The 19,365-nt window shown below is 59.0% G+C and overlaps 1 protein-coding gene across 1 annotated transcript in view; it reads right to left on the bottom strand.

Moving 5' to 3' along the window:
• Positions 1 to 19,165, bottom strand: part of RASA3 (RAS p21 protein activator 3) — a 79,812-nt gene extending 60,647 nt beyond the window's left edge. The window contains exon 1 of the mRNA XM_061435478.1: positions 18,999 to 19,165. Within this exon, the coding sequence (XP_061291462.1) occupies positions 18,999 to 19,053 (55 nt within the window). The 5' untranslated portion in view covers positions 19,054 to 19,165. The remainder of the gene's footprint in view (positions 1 to 18,998) is intronic.
• Positions 19,166 to 19,365: the final 200 nt, after the last annotated feature.

Here is a 19,365-nt window from a genome sequence, read left to right on the forward strand (position 1 = left end):
TGCGCTCTCACATAATCAGATCCGCCGTTTGTTTAGTTCACTGACAGCTTAGAAGTCCTCCTGCATTCTGCAGTTTATTCACAGCAGTTTCCAAAATGTTCCTCATACCTGGCAGCTGGGAGGCGGGGGTGGGCTGCGGGGTGAGTCCTCGGCCCTGCGCCCACGTGGAGCAGGCGCACGCTCCGTGGAGGACGGCCGTGTCGTGCCTGGACCCACAGCAGCCTTACGATCCATCCGGAATTTGTCTATTATGGTTAGGATTAGGATGTAACTTGTTTCAAGCCAGACGGCCAAAGAAGGCAACGACACATTCTCCAGGGAACCACAGTGTGTCTCTGTTGTGACTTAGGTGCTCATATGTGTTCTGGTCTGCTCCATATCCTCTGCGACACTGTCTATCTGTTAGGAACCTAGGAATATCTACCCAACAGTTTAGAGAGTCGACCACGTCTGTCTAGTAAAGGTGACACATATGCAAGCTAACACTCCCATCCCTCGTCCACCCGAGGGGACAACAGTGTGACGACACGCCTCCACACGCAGCTCGCCCTCCCCAGGGGACGACACGCCTGCACACGGACAGCGGGCACACAGCCCTTCACCTCCTACAGAATCTCTCCTGGTTTAAATCTCACGGCACCTAATAAACTGAACGCTCCACATTTACTCCTTAATTTATTCTTATCTGAATTAGACCACCCACTGCCCACTCACAGTGTACTGCTCCCGAGCAAAACAGGGTTTTGCTCTATAAACGGGGTTTATAGAAACTCCTCCGGCCACGCGCCATCCGGGCCCGAGCACCGCCCCCCCCGCCCCACTCCGGGACACGCGGCCTCCCTGGAGCCGCTCCTCCTCTAAGCACTCGTATTTTTAGCCCCAGACTCTGAGCCCTTGGCTGGCCTAGCCTGCCTGCTTGTTAATCAACCACGGCCCAATTCACCACTTTTCATGAATTGAAATGACCTGCATTCACAGAAGAGCCCTGCCTAACGCCCATCACCACTTCTGAGAAAGGTGGGGTGCTTCCAGCCACAGGGCTGGGGATGGAGGAGGGGCCCTGAGGTCTGGGGACCGGGCAAGAATACCAGAGAGGGTGGAGGTCAGGCCAGGCAGGGAAATGGGGACGAAGGCCGGGAAGCCAGAGGGCAGAGAGCAGAGGGGTCGGGGAGGAGGAGGCAAAGGGCAGAGGGACCGTCCCTGAATTAACAACACAGGAAGCAGCTAGCATGGTGCGTGCTGCCAAAACAGCGGAACGGCCACCCAGAACTCCTGAAACAGAAAAAGGGGGCGAGAGAAGCAGAAGCCTATGGCCCGTGCACATCCCGAGTGCCTTCAGCGGGGCCCAGCAGACCTGGCAGCTTGTCTCGGCAGGCAGCGGGCGCCCTGCAGCGCCGGGGTCTCGGCAGGCAGCGGGCGCCCTGCAGCGCCGCCACCGTGCTCAGTCCACTGCCCACTCTGCTCGTCGTGGGCTCCTCCCATTAGCCCAGACACCGGGCCAGGCCCTTGCAGCCCATTCGCGGCCACCTTTGTCTCAACGACCCTCTCAGAGCTCAGCCCGTCTGCACGGGGCTCCTCACTGACTCTCAACCTCAAGGCGTGTGGGGCCAAGGACACGGCTGACATTGTCCCCACTTACCGCTCCAGGTGGAACAGCTAGAACACTGTGGATGCCACCGATGTGCGTGGGGAAAATTCCAGGGTGCTGGTGTCTCCAGGAAAGATGCGGCTGTACGGCCCGCCCCCATGCCCGCACGCAGGACCGGCCTCCCAGCAGCACCATAAAGAGACTCGGCACTTCAAGTACATTCGTGACACACTCCTTCCAAAGTGGCCACTAACCACCCAAGCTGGTCAAAGCCCCTCAGAACTAACAGCAGAGCGGGCTGAGCCCCCTGCCTGGCCGGCCATCAGGGCCTCCCTGATGCAGTCTGGGGGCTGGCGACCCTGGGGCGCTGTGGCCAGGTCCCCTCGCACAGCAGCGGTGACTCAACACAGAACACACCCAGCCTCACTCCTGCTGACAGACACCCCCTCCCTCCAATTCCAAAGTAGGGGGTGGGAGTGTGGAAGCTGCAGAAGCCAAAAGAGACCAGTTCCTGGGGTCCCGGCTTCTCCTGCAAATGGGGTACCTCTGCAGGACAGGACTAACTGGTGCAAATACGGGGGGACCCCGTGTTTCCTGGGCGTCAGCTCCATCCTATCATGGGGGGGCCCCTGTGTCTCCTGGGCATCAGCTCCATCCTATGACGGGGGGACCCTGTGTCTCCTGGGCATCAGCTCCATCCTATGACGGGGGGACCCCGTGTCTTCTGGGCGTCAGCTCCATGCTGTGACAGGGGGGCCCCTGTGTCTCCTGGGCGTCAGCTCCATCCTATGACGGGGGGACCCCGTGTCTTCTGGGCGTCAGCTCCATCCTATGATGGGGGGACCCTGTGTCTTCTGGGCGTCAGCTGTGTGCCGTGGGATGCAGCAGAGCAGGGGGTCTCCGTCTGGAGAGCAACAGCCTCTGGCCCCCGGGAGCCTGGCTGCAGGGAGGACAGCTGCCCCCCCCAGCGCTGAGCGCAGCCAGCCTGCAGACGACTGCGGGGCGCACCACGGGGGCCAGCTCAGCTCTGACCAAGCAAGTGAGCAGATCTCAGGCCCTGGGACCCTTGAAACACGACCACTAGACCCCATCCCAGAGCTACTGCCCTGCGAGGATCCACACAGGTCAAGGGGCAGAAACTAGAGGAGCGGGTGAAGGTCCCCATCTTCTCCCACCTCCAGGGGGTCCTGCAGCCTTCTCACCCTCGAGGGCAGCAGAGGCTGAGGGTCTCAGAGCAAAAAGTTTCAGAAAGGAGTCCTGCCCCTCAGGGAGGCAGAGGCTCGCCTCGGGGCAGGGCGTGCAAGGGGCAGGGCAGGCGGGTGGACGGGGTGGCAGAGAGCAGGGGCAGCAGAGCCAGAGGCTGACAGAAGCTGGGGCCGAGAAGCCTCTCCTGACCATGGTCCTGGGCAGTGGGCTGAGCACACTGCCTGGATGGCACCACCACAGGACCCAGAGGCTGTGCGTCCCATGCACTGCAGCGCACTGGTGGGGCTTATTCAGCGTCAGGTCTCCTAAGGGGGTCTCCCCCTCAACAGCCCCGCCTCACACCCCACACTCTACCCAGCAGCTGTGGCTAGGCGGTGTCCCCTCAAAGCCCCAGCACCTTCCCTCCACCTGCTGAGGGGTGACGAACAAAAGGAACATCAAACAGGCTTGAAAGACACCCAAATCCCTGCCACCTATTGGGAAAAACCACGTTGCTTTTAACAAACTTCTAAGAGAGAAACAGACGAGTGAGAAAGCCAGGTTGCAGCCTTTGTTGCCCACATTTCAGGACCACGACTGTCTACTAGAGACTTGCTGGCTAGCACGCTCTTCTGAATTTACCCACGATGCCCAGCAGACACCGAGGCCTGGGGACTCGTTTATCTGCAGAGCTTAAAATCAATTTCCTCTGATCACGTGCTGATGTCTGTTCTGGATTTCCTGGGGTTTCCTTCATTAGACTTGAGCCCACGTCTACCTTGGAAAGGACTCTGGGTCACCTTGGCCTTTTTCGTATAAAGGAGGACAGTTAAAGACAGAGGGACCGTGGAAGTGGGTGTGTCCCACTCTGGGGCCCTTGGGGAAGGACGACAAAACTGCCACGGGCCAGGGCCTCATCCTACCTTTAAAAGTGCCTTACTCTTGGTTGGTCTTCAAACTTCATGGGTCAAACGAGTGGAACCTTATTATACATTTGATTGTATTTATCAAAGCAACTTGTTTTTCTTCACTCTTCACTCGCCTTTGTTTTCTCTTATCCGTTAATAAAGCTTGGGCAAGTTTCTAGAATGAGCCTGAGAGTGGGTTGGACACGTCCTCCAGCCCTGTCTGGCGTTGATTCTGCAGTAGCCCCATCTCCATGTGCAAGAGACACAGACCCCCTGAAGTCATCTGTGAGTGATCCCCACTCCCCGAGGGTCGGAGACTGAAGCTGGATGCCCCCTCAGCCGGTGTCCACATGCACAGAGCAGCCCGGCCTGTGGAGAGGCTGTGGTTGCAGGGGGTCAGCTACAGCAAAACGCCCCGGCCCGCCGAGGGCTCCCCTCGCTGGTGGGTGACGTTCACACTTCGTCCCCATGCGAGACAAGAGACCAGGCAGCACCCCAGCATCTCTGGGCAAAGTCAGCACAGGGGCCGCAGTCCCCACCCAGCAGGGGCTGCAGAGACTGCAGACAGCACCCCAGGTTTACAAAATATCTACCTGAGTCATTAACGCCCACTTCTCGTCATGAAGACATCGAGCCACAGAGATAAAACCACAGAATGATCCAGAAAAAAAGACAGAATTCAACACATGGTAAATAACGCCAACTGTCACCTAAAGTCCCTAACGGGGGCTGTTCTTCCTGTTTCTCCCCAAACACACGCAGCCTCGTGTGAACCTTCCGACCACGCCAAGTGCCCCAGGACACACTCGGAAGTCAGAAGCCGATCCCGCTTCCTCTGACCGCTGCCGCCTCGGGAAACCGCCTCCTGGCCAAGCCGCGGCACCTGCTCCCGCAGGTCTGCACCGACTGAGCTTGTGCTTCTCGGTGGGAAATTCGCCTTGAAGTCACAGTCGGCCGCCCACAGAAGCACCCGCGCTCCAAAGAGAACGCACAGGCCCAGGAGCTGACAGCACCCTGGGGTTCCCTTGTGGTGGTGGTGATGCTGCTTAGGCCGCGTGGCCAGGGAGGTATGGCCAGATCCCTGTGTGGACACGAGCCCACCCCCTCCAGCCCGGCCCTCCCAACACGGCCACATCCGCCCCCAGAATCCGCAGCCCAGTCCTGGATCTACTGCTCACAAAAACACCTTTGGCTCAAGGACCCAATGCTGTGATTCCAGCAGGTCTGAACTCTTCTGAGCCCTCTCTCCTCCCAGTGAAGGGAGGGAGGGGAAAGAGATGACAGTTACACTCAACCCTGTAACGATCCTGCGAAATAGCTTTTAGTGCCCTCATTTTAGACACTAAAGCCAAGGCACACAGAGGTCGTGACTTGCCATAGGATACAGGGTAGAAGTGTCCCCAGCTGCCTGGCCACAGGGTCCCTGTCCGGGGGTCCTGCCCTCCTCGCCCACACCCCGAGCCGTCAGGCAGCACCTGCTAGTCCAACCGCGGGCGTCTCTCCATCAGGCAAGCACGGAACCTAGCTGTTCCTTGCCCCCAGACTCCTGAGGCGAGGCGGAGAGAGTGAAGGACCCACCAAGTGTTCATGGGGGTCCACTGCAGCCCCCTCTCCTGGACTCACCCGTGCACGGTCAGGTGCTGAGCTGCAGGGGAGGGTCTCCACCCACCGGGTCCACCAGTGTGACAAACAAAAAACCCCTGAGCACAGCCACCTGCACCCACGGGGTGGTCCCCTGGCTAGAATTGGGCTCTGAAGGAAAGCAGAAGGTCTGGACACACTGGCCCAGGCACCCGTGGGGACTGTGAGCCTGCAGCGGTCCCTCAGAGCACCATGGGGAGGCCGTCATCCACCCCAGACATCCGCTTTCGAGGCAGGAACAAGCGGGCCTCCTGCTGGTTCCGCCCGGCTCCTGGGGTGTCATCTGAGTCATTCAGCTCCCAGAGCCAGGAGACGCCTCAGGCAGGGGACCTCCCAGAAGATGCTCCCTCACGTCGCCCCCGTCGAGAGCCTCACCTGCGACTCGTGTTCTCCACGGCTGCTCCCCTTCTGTCCCCCACCCTGCGCCCTCGCTACGAGGACCCCACAGGTGACGAGGGACCCTGAGGAGGAAGAGACCAAAGTGTGGGACCACAGCCGGGTCCCGAGCAGGCTCCCCGTCCAGGGCCCTACTTTACCTCAGGAGGTTTGCACCTTGGAAACACTAAAGGGACCTACAAGCAGTGTCCTGCCCCGCCGCCCTCCCGCCTCTGCTCTGCAAGGAGCCTCGGACGCCTTTGGGACGAGACAGTGCTGTCATATGCTGAGAGCGGGAGCAGTGTCCAACGAGCAGCGTGGTGAGTGCCCCCCACCCCGCCGGGGCTGTAGGCCGAGGGCAGGGCACCTTCGGACAAGCCACACCTTAGAACAGAAAAGATGTGCTGACACTTAGCATGTCCTTGATGACAAAAGTGGGCACTGCTCCTGTTCCACAGGGATCAGTGTCTTTAGGAGTCTTTGTGCACACAGTTTCTATCATCCCTGAGAATTCTCCAGGTTTGGAAAGCATACTGTGTGCAGAGTGTGCCTGCACACGTCTGCAGGGGTCTGTGTATGCGCTCATGCACGTGTGTGCACACCTAGGTGCCCGTTCCTGGGGGAACAGGAGGAGCAGGCAGATCCCTCCAGTCTTCCTCAGCGGCCCCCAAGGCCTGAAAACCCCATTTACTGTTACTCCCATAACGCGTGAGTGTGCAGATGGGTTTGTCTCATTTACCATTCAGTCCGTAAACCCTTGGAAGGCAAGGCCTGAGAAATGCCTGGTTTATGACTCCACAGGCCTCTGTGAAGGTGGCGTCCAGCTGCCATGGGACGACCAGGGAGGCAAATGGCACGCCATCCTTGGGCCACCTTCACCTAAAGGTCAGTCCAGGGGATTCGGAATCACCCCTGAGATGACCTCTGAGCACCACATGCAGGGAAAAGAGATCCTGAAAACTAATTTTCCCACAACCAGTCCTTGTGATTACATCAGGCCAACCTGAAAGTGCCCACTACTGCCTGGGAATGACCCTGAAAAGCCAGCTCCCTTACACTGACCTCCACACGCTGCCCAACAAGCTACCCCAACCCTGACTCAGAACCAGCACGTGTATACAGGCCTCTAACACATCCCAGATCAGACACGCAGAAACTTCCCAGCTGTTCTGGTATCTTCTGTCCAAAAGGGCGCCTTGACCACTTTCAGGCCCCGTGATACTAAATCTGGACTAAATCCAGATGGCCTCCAGCACGAGGGGGCTGAAGAGATCCATGTGCTCGGGCCAACACCCACGGCCATCAGCCCCTTCTGGCCACAGAAACTACTTCAGGAAACCGACATTCTTATATTCACCAAACTGGGGGTCCTAACCCAGTTAGCGGTAGCAAAGCCAGTTCGGCCGGCAGGAGCGGTTTCGGGACAGACAGACCTAAATTGTTACCAATCACACTGAATCGGGTGCAGGTGAAAAAGATGTAGAAGCCTCTACCCGGGCGGCTCGGCCTGCCCCTCCTCTTCACTCCTGCCGGGAAGGCCTGCCTGTCGGGAAAGACGCCGGCCAAGAGGGAAAGGCCCTGCGGAGAAGGCCGGAACACCCGCCATGAAACGAGCAAACAGAAGGTCAGGAGACTGAACAAAACCGTGGACACAGGGGTTTTCTGCCTCCGAGACCCTTTCCTTCCGGTCAGGACGCGCACAAACACACGCCTGGGTCCAAACGCTGAGAAACTCCTTCTCCAGATATGGAGGCGGAGCCGAGCGGAGCAGGAAATGATGAACAGAGAAAGGAACGCCATGGACTCCAGACGGATGGGGCCAGCTGGGCTCAGGAGGCGCAGGGTCCTCTGGCCGCCCCTCCCGACACCTGGGAGGCATCACCGAGAAGTCGCCAGGTCTCAGGGCACAGCCAGGAGAGCCGGGGTGGTCAGGCAGCTGCAGCCCACCCAGCTCGGGGCTCAGGTCCCACCAGGCAGGGTGCCCGCTTCCAGGGAGCTGGGCTCCACACCAGGGCAGGCGGGCAGGAAACAGCCTCATACTCGGGGGCCCCAGCTCCCCACCCGCCTCGGCTCATGCACCCTGCTCACAGCGCTTCCCTCGCCTGAACCAACGTCCTCTCACTTAATCCTGTGGTCTCCTGGCAGTTCGGCCCCGCCCAGGGTCCTAGGAGCTCGCCAAAAGCTAGGGGCTCCAACCTGAGCACAGCGAGGAGAGAGAGCAGCCGGACACAGGCAGGAAAAGAAGCTACAGGAAGAGCCTGGCTTGTGGACTGAAAATGCCAATGGTTTCTGATACGAATACGAAACATGAAATCAAAACAACTGCAGAAAAACGCTCAAGTCACAGAAACTGCACAGGCAGGTGTCCCAGCAGCGAGGCCCCGGCAGGTTGGGACCTGGCCAAGCTATCCTCAGGGCTCTCAGATGGCAGGTGCCCTCAAACACACCCCCACAGACCCCCGGGTTCGGCCCACATGAGCCCTGTGACTCTGCAGTGTGTCTGCAGCCTCCACCGCGCCCAGCAGAAGAAATAAGAGTAAGAGTTGCTTGAGGAACTGGAACCTGTGCGCACCTGCTGCGCAGACAAGGCTGGCTCCCTGGTGCCACAGGTCCTGCTGATGGGCCTCCCTCCCGTCACTGCGCAGCGCTGCACTGCCCCGAGACAGCCCCCAGGCGTGTGTGCACGCACAATCACGCTCTGACAAGAGGAGCCCCCGTGAGGTGCTAAAGGCAGATGATTCCTCTCCCAGACAAGCCCTTGGCCTCAGGGTGCAGCCCTTTTTGGGGAGCCTGGGGACCCTGCATGCTGCCAGAAGGCCTGGACATACCGCACCCAGGTGGGGTGTGTCCTCTATGTGAACATCATATACGAAGAGTTCTCTGCCCTTGAAAGTCACCCCTACAAAGCAGATAAAATACACAATTGTCTGATCCTAACTTAAAAACTGTTTATGGCGGTCAGCCCCAGGACAGGCCAGCAGGGCCGCCGGAGAAGGCTGAGCTTGCCAGCCACAGGCCTGAACAATCTGGAAATCCCCAGCCCGCCCTCACCCCAGAGGCCATGGGAAAACCCGCCCATCACAGCAGCCCATTGCAGCCCTCTACAAGGAGCCTGTGCGGCAGCATTCCCTGGGGTCTGCACACTGATGGGATTCCTGGAACCAGTTCGTGCTCCTGCATTTCTGCTGACAGCTCTGTGCCCCATCTGAGCTCGCCCTGGAAAGCCCCCAGTGAGCTGGGCCCAACCAGAGGCCCAGTGGCTTGGGACTGGGACCGAATCTCCTCCCCCACCCCCACCCCCAAGTTCAACAGCTCCACCCCGCACCACCACCACTTGTTGCCTGCCCAGTCCGGGAGCTTTTCCTGCATAAGGCAACCCCTGGGCCAGCAGGAAGAAGGGATGGTCAGAAGCCAGAGGGCAGGTGTCAGGAAGAAACAGTGCTGCTCTTACTGCACAGCAGCCTGCAGGCTGTCCCCGCGGAGCCCAGCCCCCAGCTCTGTCCACGGGGAGCCCAGCCTCCAGCTCTGTCCCTGCAGAGCCCAGCCCCCCACTCTGTCCATGCGGAGCCCAGCCCCCCGGCTCTGTCCATGGGGAGCCCAGCCCCCAGTTCTGTCAAATCAGAGCCCAGTCCCCGGTTATGTCCCCGCAGCGCCCAGCCCCCGGCTCTGTCCTCGCCGAGCCCAGCCCCCCGGCTCTGTCCATGGGGAGCCCAGCCCCCCACTCTGTCCATGCAGAGCCCAGCCTCCAGCTCTGTCCACGGGGAGCCCAGCCCCCAGCTCTGTCCCCGCAGAGCCCAGCCCCCAGCTCTGTCCACGGGGAGCCCAGCCCCCCACTCTGTCCATGCGGAGCCCAGCCCCCCGGCTCTGTCCACGTGGAGCCCAGCCCCCCGGCTCTGTCCACACGGAGCCCAGCCCCCCGGCTCTGTCCACACGGAGCCCAGCCCCCCGGCTCTGTCCACGGGGAGCCCAGCCCCCAGCTCTGTCCACGGGAAGCCCAGCCTCCAGTTCTGTCCCCGCAGAGCCCAGCCTCCAGCTCTGTCCACGCGGAGCCCAGCCCCCCGGCTCTGTCCATGCCGAGCCCAGCCCTCCGGCTCTGTCCACGCGGACCCCAGTCCCGCATCTGAAGTGTGATCTCAGGTGAAGTTGCTCAGTTGTCCAGCAGCTCAAGAACCTTGGCTGGGAGGTGGTCAGCAGGCCCTGACCTTGCTGACCTGACCTCACAGGTGTCGCTTGGCTGAGAATGTCCCCAAATGCTCTTTCCAAGATTCTCAGGGAAGGGGAGGCCCTGGAGGGAAGTCAGCTGTCTGCTGAGGAAGTGACTTGACAACACACCCTAGAGGCTGTTCCTCACTGACCTGGGCAATTACAAGTTCATCACCAGACAACTGAGGCGGTCACTTCTCTCACTGTGCGACTTTGGGAAAGTGGCCTGGCCTCTCTGAGCCTCAGGGGGAGGGGCCAGTGAAAACACGTGCCTGCACACGGCACAGAGTCATGACGAGACTCAGACACTACCGTGTCCGCAGGGACACCTTCTGCTTCCTGGCGTGTCTGGGGCCCTGCAGGCAGGTCCAGCAGTGTGAAAAAGGGCGGAGCACAAACTCAGGTCAACTGGTCATTCCAGTCCCTCCAACAGAGTGAAAAAGGAAAGTGACATCTTTTCCTTAAAAGAAAAATACACGAGACAAAGCTACAGAAAAGATCCAGGGGCACAAGCAGCTGTCCTCAGCCAACAGTGTGAGGAGGGGCTTGGAGTGGGAGGTCCCGGGGGACCACTCTGTGTGGCCTCTGGAAAGGAGAGTCACACAGAAAGAAATAAAGGTCCTGACTATGCTGTGAAAGTGCTGCACTCAATATGCCAGCAAATTTGGAAAACTCAGTAGTGGCCACAGGACTGCAAAAGGTCAGTTTTCATCCCAATCCCAAAGAAAGGCAATGCCAAAGAATGTTCAAACTACAGCACAATTGCACTCATCTCACACACTAGCAAAGTAAAGCTCAAAATTCTCCAAGCCAGGCTTCAGCAACATGTGAATTGTGAACTTCCTGATGTTCAAGTTGGATTTAGAAAAGGCAGAGGAACCACATATCAAATTGCCAACATCTGCTGGATCATCGAAAAAGGAAGAGAGTTCCAAAAAAACATCTACTTCTGCTTTACTGACTACGCCAAAGCCTTTGACTGTGTGGATCACAACAAACTGTGGAAAATTCTGAAAGAGATGGGAACACCAGACCACCTGACCTGCCTCCTGAGAAATCTGTATGCAGGTCAAGAAGCAACAGTTAGAACTGGACATGGAACAACGGACTGGTTCTAAATTGGGAAAGGAATACATCAAGGATGTATACTGTCACCCTGCTTGTTTAACTTATATGCAGAATACATCATGCGAAATGCTGGGCTGGATGAAGCACAAGCTGGAGTCAAGATTGCTGGGAGAAACATCAATAACCTCAAGATATGCAGATGACATCACCCTTATGGCAGAAAGTGAAGAGGAACTAAAGAGCCTCTTGATGAAAGTGAAAGAGGATAGTGAAAAAGTTGGCTTAAAACTCAACCTTCAAAAAACAAAGATCATGGCATCCGGTCCCATCACTTCATGGGAAATAGATGGGGAAACAATAGAAATACCGAGAGACTTTATTTTTGGGGCTCCAAAATCACCGCAGATGGTGACTGCAGCCATGAAATTAAAAGACACTTGCTCCTTGGAAGAAAAGTTATGACCAACCTAGACAGAGTATTAAAAAGCAGAGACATTACCCTGCCATCAAAGGTCCATCTAGTCAAGGCTATGGTTTTTCAATAGTCATGTGTGGATGTGAAAGTTGGACCATAAAGAAAACTGAGCACCAAAGAATTGATGCTTTTGAACTGTGGAGTGGAAAAGACTCTTGAGAGTCCCTTAGACTGCAAGGAGATCAAACCAGTCCATCCTAAAGGAAATTAGTCCTGAATATTCACTGGAAGGACTGATGCTGAATCTGAAACTCCAATACTTTGGCCACCTGATGTGAAGAACTGAGTCATTGGAAAAGACACCGATGCTGGGAAAGATTGAAGGTGGGGGGAGAAGGGGACGACAGAGGATGAGATGGTTGGATGGCATCACTGACTCGATGGTAATGAGTTTGAGCAAGCTCCGGTAGTTGGTGATGGACAGAAAGGCCTGGCGTGCTGCAGTCCATGGGGTCGCAAAGAGTCGGACACAACTGAGCGACTGAGCTGAATTGAACTGACTCTGCACACAGATCATACCCGACTGGATCCACTGTCAAGTTCAAAACAAAGCTCCAGACAAAGTTAATTGTCAGCATCGCTCCCTTAAATGTCCCCAAAATCCAGAAGCCCAGGCCCCTTCCTGGGATCCCACCAGCTCTGAAGAGCGGCCGAGGGGGAACCAGTCCCAGGAGAGGCTGGCATCCAGGCCCTGGTCCTGGTCCTGGTCCTGTGGAGGCACCAGTGGGCACCAAGCGAGAGGGACTGTCTTTGGAGCAGTGACGGGGCAGCAAGGCTGGCGGAGCGCAGCCCGACTGACTGCGGCTCCGGACGCCAAGTCACCCTGAGCCCTCTGAGGCTCCCTTCGGGTTCCATCCTGCTGGCAATGGGGTTAAGACAGCCACTTCTTACGCTTCGGAAACCATTCAGATGACAGGAGCAAAAACTATGCAAAGAGGAAAACACAGGCCCCAGAGACACTCCTGGTCTGACTTAGGGGTGAGGGGTACAGTGCAGATCGAACCTGAGGGGGGTCCAGCCCCCCACAGCGGGCAGGCCTCGGGGTGGACACGTGACCTCACCGAAGGGGTCCTTGTGGGATACTGACCATCTCCACTACGGGCTGCAAGCTTGCTCTAAAACCACAACGGACAAGGCCATATCCTAGGACAGCCCCGGCCAGCCGGGACCCACCTGCGTACAGAAACACAGGAGTGCTTGCAGACACTCGGAGGACTAGGGCCACCACCTGGTCCCCATGCTCCTGTTGACCCATCACATCCCACAGACAAGCGTCCTGGACACTGATGCTGAGCGGCCCCGAGCCCCCCAGCAGCGCCGTGTGGGAACACACATGGGTCCAGCCCCTGGCGCGAGCTGCACGTGGAGTTGGGAGACTTGATCACAGAGCGTGTGATTGCCCTGCAATCTGAATGTGTAACCTGTTGAATTCCGGAATCCCTCACACTTAAAGAAAAGCACAGGGTCCTCTGTGTGGATGGCGGGACTCTAAGTTCCCCGTCATCTGGGCTAGACCTCCCTGACCACAGGGCTGCAGCCCAGGACGCCCACGTGTCCGCGTCCATTCGGGGCCCCCACCTCACGCACCCTGTGCTGGTGGCCGCCCCCCACTTGTCATGCATGAGCCTCTGCGGTCCAGGAAATTGTCTTCCTGGGCCCTGGTATCCTCCGCAGACCACTGTTCCCTTCACATTTTAAGTGGCTGTGATTTTTAACTCTTCGTTTAGCCATCTATATACACAACAGTAATGATCTTGCTTCTTCCAGCAGATCTATTTTCTCTTCCTACAGAAGTGTCTCCACACTCCCCAGCTGGAGTCCAGCGGACAGACGTGCATGGGGTTGTTTCCACGCGTGTCTGTCTCCCTGCTCTTCTTGGGGACCGTCAGAGGCGAGCGGGCTCTTCACGCCGCTGTCTTTTCAGTCACACCTGTGGCTTCCTGCAGGTCACACGGCCTGGCTGGGCTCCAGCTCATTTCTCTGAAAGCTGCAGAACCCTCCTGGCTGTAGGGGTGCCACCGTGTAATCACCCCCTTCAACTGGCATTTCCCACTCCTCTGAGCATTCCTGAGCACCACCAGCGACCAACAGCAGCAGGAACACGGACCTCCATCCTGCCAGCGACCGACTGCAGCAGGAACACGGACCCCCATCCTGACAGTGACCAACAGGAGCAGGAACACGGACCCCCATCCTGACAGTGGGGTGCAGAGGACAGGCATCCGGCCAGGACCCCACCTCCCCACCTCACCTCCCTCTCCTGACTCAGCTGGAGCCCTAACCTGTTAGAGGACTAACTGAACACGCAGCTTCCAATTGCACCAGCTAACACCTCACCCTCAAGACGGGAGCACCGCAGGCGCCTTTGTTCACACCGGCTCACTGAGCCGCACACAAAGGGCCTCGTGCGGCTCTGCCGTGCTTGGGGCCGCTCCTCCTCTCTCTGCAACAGAGCAGGCTGAGGCTGAGCCAGCCTGGCCGTGCCTGAAGCTGCAGTCAGCCAGCAATTGCCCAGGACTCCGTTTCAGGCCCCCCGCCTTTCCTGAGCGACCAGAACCCAGTGGACCCTCCTCCCTTGGAAGCAGGAGGGGCGCCTGCAGCCTCCACTTTCAGGTGTGACTTCCAAGCATCGCTTCTCAGCTTCGCTCCTCCCACTTGGGTTGTCTCCACAGTGTGATGTGTGATGCGCTGACTCTCAAATGCCCTCAGGAGGGTGTGACTCGAGCACACGCCTCGTAAGCTTGAGAGAAGTCCGGACATTTCCTGCCAAGTGCTGACCCCGTCCCCCAGACCCTGCCCCTGAGGCCCTGCTCCTTTCCAGCCGGGCTCCGTGGGGGCAGCTGACTCGGTCCCTGCTCCTGTCCAATCCCACCTGCACGAGTTCTGTGCCCCCACCTGTGTCCCAGCGCCTGTGCACGGGGACCTTGCGCCTCGTCCTCACACAGGCCTGTCCTCTCCAGGGGGACGGGTGGCTGCTGCCGCCCAGGTTCACTGCACGGCGAGGGGGCAGCACGGGACCCTGCTAGCTGGCAGGTGGGGCTGGGGCGGGCGCCATCACCGCCCTCCCTTGATGGTGACAGCAACACTGTGGGCTTGTGAGAAGGTAGGTGAAGCCAGAGAATGTGCACCCCAGACCCTGAGGTGTGCACCCCGCCCCACCCCACACGCCAGCACACGCCCCTTCCAGGGAAGCCCAGAGCCACAGGCTGGGTTAGGACCGACCTCACTGCCTCAGGCAGAGCCAGCCTGCACCCTGGTCCTCAGGGGCCAGAAATAGCTTGAGAGCCTAGCTCGGTTAATAGAATATCCAGGTTAATTTTAGAATCGGAGCACTCCGGAAAATATAAAACCCCAGATGCCAAGAACCGTGTGTGGCCAGCACAGCCCCTCCTCCCACTCTCTCTCTCTCTCTCACACACACACACACACACACACATGCCCGCGTGCATGCGCGCACACACGCGCACAGACACACACGCCCGCCCGCGCACATACGCCCGCCCGCGCGTGCACACACGCACACACACGCCCGCCCCCGCGCGCACACACGCACACACACGCCCGCCCGCGCGCGCACACGCGCACACACACGCCCGCCCGCGCACATACGCCCGCCTGCGCGCGCACACACGCCCGCCCACGCACACACGCCCGCCTGCGCGCGCGCACGCGCACACACACTGTGACATCACCCGTCATGTTCACAGACCTTGTCCTCCGACTGAGCCCTGCGAAGCCCTTCTATTAAAAACGATTTCAATTTACAAGCCCTCATCTGAGCCTCGCAGACCCTGTGTTGGGCACACCACCGCTTCCCACGGTGGAAATCAGATTAAAAGTCATTCTCAGAACTGGAATCCTGAACTCTCAACCTCTGAGGTCTAGGGCTTCTTCACTAGGCCACCCAGGGTCCCTCCCCGCCAGAAGGGCTTCTGGAAGGATGCATTTGCCAGCGGGCAGGCCCACAGCCGGCCAAGGAGGCGCGGAGGTTCCCTGCTACTGTGCGTGCTGCACCCAGGCCGCACTCGCCCTTGGCCGTGGCAGGGTCTCGGCTGATGGAGAAGGAACAGGGGCAGGTGCTCTGAGCACCGGGGAGAAGGGGGCCACTTCTGGACCCAAGAAAGAAGGCCTCCCCGTGGCCTCACTCAGGACTCAGCACAGATCCCAGATGCCCTCAAACCTGACACTCACCACCGATCCCAGATGCCCTCAAACCCGACAGCAGTCCAACCACAGGCTGGGCTAAGGGGGCTTTTCTTATCCTCAAGTGCAAGGCCAGGATTTTCTGCTTTTTAGCTTGAGAGAAACCCCTCTGTATTGCTCTTAACGGAACACATTTATTGAGACGACACTTTTAAAAACAAGGAGTAACTGTCATGGAAATGGGAAACATCACTGGAAAGTAAAGCCGTGTCGCAAGTCCTAGAGGAGCGCCAAGTCCAAACGACAGCACGGGGCAGGGGGCTCCCGCTGGGGGTCTGCACCCATCCCGCCTGCAGTCGCTCCCCTCCCAGGGCTAAAGCCCTGACTCACGGAAAGTCAGAGGAGCACACTTCCTCAAAGTGGCCTCATAGGAAGTGTGCTCAGTCTCGCTTGACATGAGACACTGCTGTTACCAAAGATAGACCACGGGTAAGATAGCCAAGTGTGCAGAAGAACCATCCAAAATAACTGCGAGACTTAAGTGGGAAAAGACACAGGTTCTTTAAGACAAGGACTCGAGATAGTTACAATAAAAATACCTTACTTTTCCCCAGCACTTTCTTATGTATTATCTCATTTGCAAAACGTGGAAGGAAAAAGAAAGGGGAAGAGGAAAAAAAGGAAGAGATTCTTCCCATTTTCCCCAGTGTTAGTCTCTTAATGACCAAGTACCACCACACGTTCCAGACTGAGGACTACAGCCCCACCCCAAAAGACTCTCAGCTCCCCAAAACATTCTGCCTTTCCTCTCAGTACTAGGGACAGTGATGCTGCTGACGGCATAACTGGAGGGAGAATTCCTCTGTCTCTTTTGGGGGGGTGGGGGTAGGGAAGCTCCCACAGGATGCTGTAGACAATGACTGCAGGCATTTTGCAAATGGAAAAACGAGGCCATGAAAGTGGGGGGGGGGGCGCTTACTCTGTGTCTTCCAGCCGGCAGGCCACCAGCAGACACGGGCATGCTGCCAGCCAGCCCCAAGACAGGGCTCAGTATGAATGGACGATCAGCCAGGGTCTACCGGGACCAGGAGGTGGGTGTGCCTGTGTAGCCGCCCCTCCTCCAGGTCAGTGCTGGTATCCCTCCTCATTGGCCTGCCTCCATGGCCCGGCACTGAGGCAAGTCAGAGTCAAGCCTGGCCACAGCAGGGGAAGGAAGAAAGAAGTGGAAAGCTTGGGGCACCACCCACCAGGCCCTCCTACTCACAGTGGAACAAGACTAAGCCCCTTGACCGGCTCCCGCATTCCCCCTCTGGGGCCAGGCCCAGGTTCGAAGTCAGCAGCAAGGCCCAGACCGCCTCTTTGCTCCAGCACAGGAGGAGGCCCTACCTGTGCTTTGCAGAGGCCCTTGCTCCCTCCAAGCCCCAGCGACAAAGATGGGATAGCCCCGCACAGCGGGTGAAGACCCTCAAAGACGGAAGAAGACAGGGTCTTCTGAGAGCTGAAACCATGCCCAGGGAGCTGGACCACTGTAGACAGGCGTTTCTGCTCATCCTCTCTGCTGCAGTCCCCAAACATCAGGGTGGGGGTCTCCAACGGCTCTAATAATACCCGTCCCCACGCGGGGCTGGAGCAGCAGATGTTCAGTGGCTGCACTAATCCCCCACTGAGCCGGGCGCTCCTCTCACTTGTTTAAAGCGATACACACAAAAGAGAGAAAGCCTAACCAAGCAGCATCTCCAAGCCCTTTTCCTCCAGGCCCGGCCCATCTGTGTGGGTCCAGAGCCTCCCTGAGGGAGTCCTGCCAGGCCAGCAGAGTTCCTCTCCTGGACCTGTGGGGACCTCCTCGCCCTCTGCTTCTTGGACTGGGCCACTCTGGAAAGAAATCAATTTTCTCGGCTTCCTGACACAAGTCCAAGCTGGCTGTGCGGGGCTCGAACTCCGAAGTCCCCAGACCCCCTCATGCCTGCTGCACCCAGAAGCTTGGCACACCCCTGTGGCCATGCCCCACCCCTTCCTGTCCCCTGATTAAGGAAGCAGCTCAAGGCCTCTGATGTGAATCCCCTTCATGCTCACTGGCCCTGGGGCTGAGAGGCACTTTCCCCGCCTCACTTCAGGTGGAGGGCCCTGCTGAACCTCTCGGCAGAAAGTGACAGCAGATTCCAACCAAGTAAACAAGAGAAACCCTCTGCAGGCAATCTCCTCAGGGCTGAGGTGCGGCCCCATCCTATCTGCAGTGCTTCTGAGCCAAATATCAACAGCGTCTCAGCGATGATCCATAAACCAAAATAAAGCAGACAGGAAACAACACGCTGATTTGGGGTGGCTGGAATTCCTAAGCAGCATCAGATGTCATCAACAACTGACACTCCAGAAGTCATTGGGGGCCTGGCATGGTTCCCAGAGGCCCTTTTTCACATGGGAACGTGGAGGACCCGGGGGTTCAGTGAGCAAGAAGGACCCTGAGAGGGCAACTCTCGCAGGCCTTAGAAGCCCTCTCCAGCGGGAGCTGTCCTCTCAGCCGGCACGCCAATGACAGTGACGGGTAACGGTCACTCCAGGCCCTGGTCTTGTTTTTGGAGAACTTGTACATCACCCTTCCCAGTCAGAAGTGGGAAAAAGCAAGTCTCTCCACATAAACCCAGGAAGTCCAGACACAGCCTCCCAGCCCCTCCCCCAGCTCCTGGATCCAGTGAGAGCGGCAGGCGGCTCTGGGGACACGACCTGAATGGCAGGCCCTGGTGGCCAAGAGCTCCCTCCGCCAGTTCTCAATGGAAGGGGGAGGGGGTGGCTGTCCTGGCGCCCTGCCCTGAGAGAGCCCTGGGCCAGAGCGCCGGCACACAGTCACAGGCAGACACACACAGACACATCCACCTACACAGCCACCCGCTCGGCCCCTCGCCCCGGAGGGAAGGTGCAAGAGCTCCCACGTCCCCAGCAAAGGAAGTGTCTGGGTGCCGCACTAAGCGAGGCGCGGAACCCCAAGCTGGGTGTTTCTGGCACCTAAAATTCTCGCATCCGGAGAGCCCCCATGCGCGCGCTCGTGCACACGCAGATACGCAGTCCCTGGGGACCAGACCCAAGTCCGGCGGAGCACCTCCCCCGGCTGCAGTCGACCCTGCCTCCGGGGACTAGGGGACGCCAGCGGCGGGGAGCTGCGTCCCCCAGGGCCACCGGCCCCCTCGGCCCAGCCCGCCCTCGGGGCAGGCGGGGAGAGGGCCGCCGCTGGGCGTCTCTGGTGCTGGGGAGGGGGCCGCGGCTAAGCTCTCCCGGGGTGAGGAGGGGGCCGCAACCGGGGAGCGCGCATCGCTGGGAGGCGCCAGTGCCGTGAACCCCAGAGAAGGGGTTGGGGACCGGGGGCGCCGCCGCGAGCCCCCCGAAGACTCCGCCGCCCCGCCTGCTCCTGGGAGCTCACCGATCTTGATCTTCACGCTCTGGAAGACCCGGAGCCCCTCTTCCTCCACCGCCATGCTGGGTCCGCCGGGATCCGCGAGCCGAGTCCCGCGGAGCAGCCGGAGCCCGAGCGGCGGCGCAGTCCCCGCGCTCCGGGCTGGACCCCGCGCCCGCGCGCCCGCTGAGCTCCGCCTCCGACTCCGCCCACACGCCGCCCATTGGCCGGGGACGCAAGCGGGGGGCGGAGAGGCCACGCCCCCTGCCCCGGTCGCCCAAAGCCCGCCGCGGGGCGGAGGCGTCACCGTCCGGCCAACGGAGCGATCCCAGCCGCTCATTGGTTGAGGGCAAGAAGGAGGGGCGGGGAGGCTCCGCCCACACCCCAGGCCCGA

This window comes from Bos javanicus, chromosome 12, assembly GCF_032452875.1.
Source record: "Bos javanicus breed banteng chromosome 12, ARS-OSU_banteng_1.0, whole genome shotgun sequence".
Taxonomy (NCBI): Eukaryota; Metazoa; Chordata; class Mammalia; order Artiodactyla; family Bovidae; genus Bos; species Bos javanicus.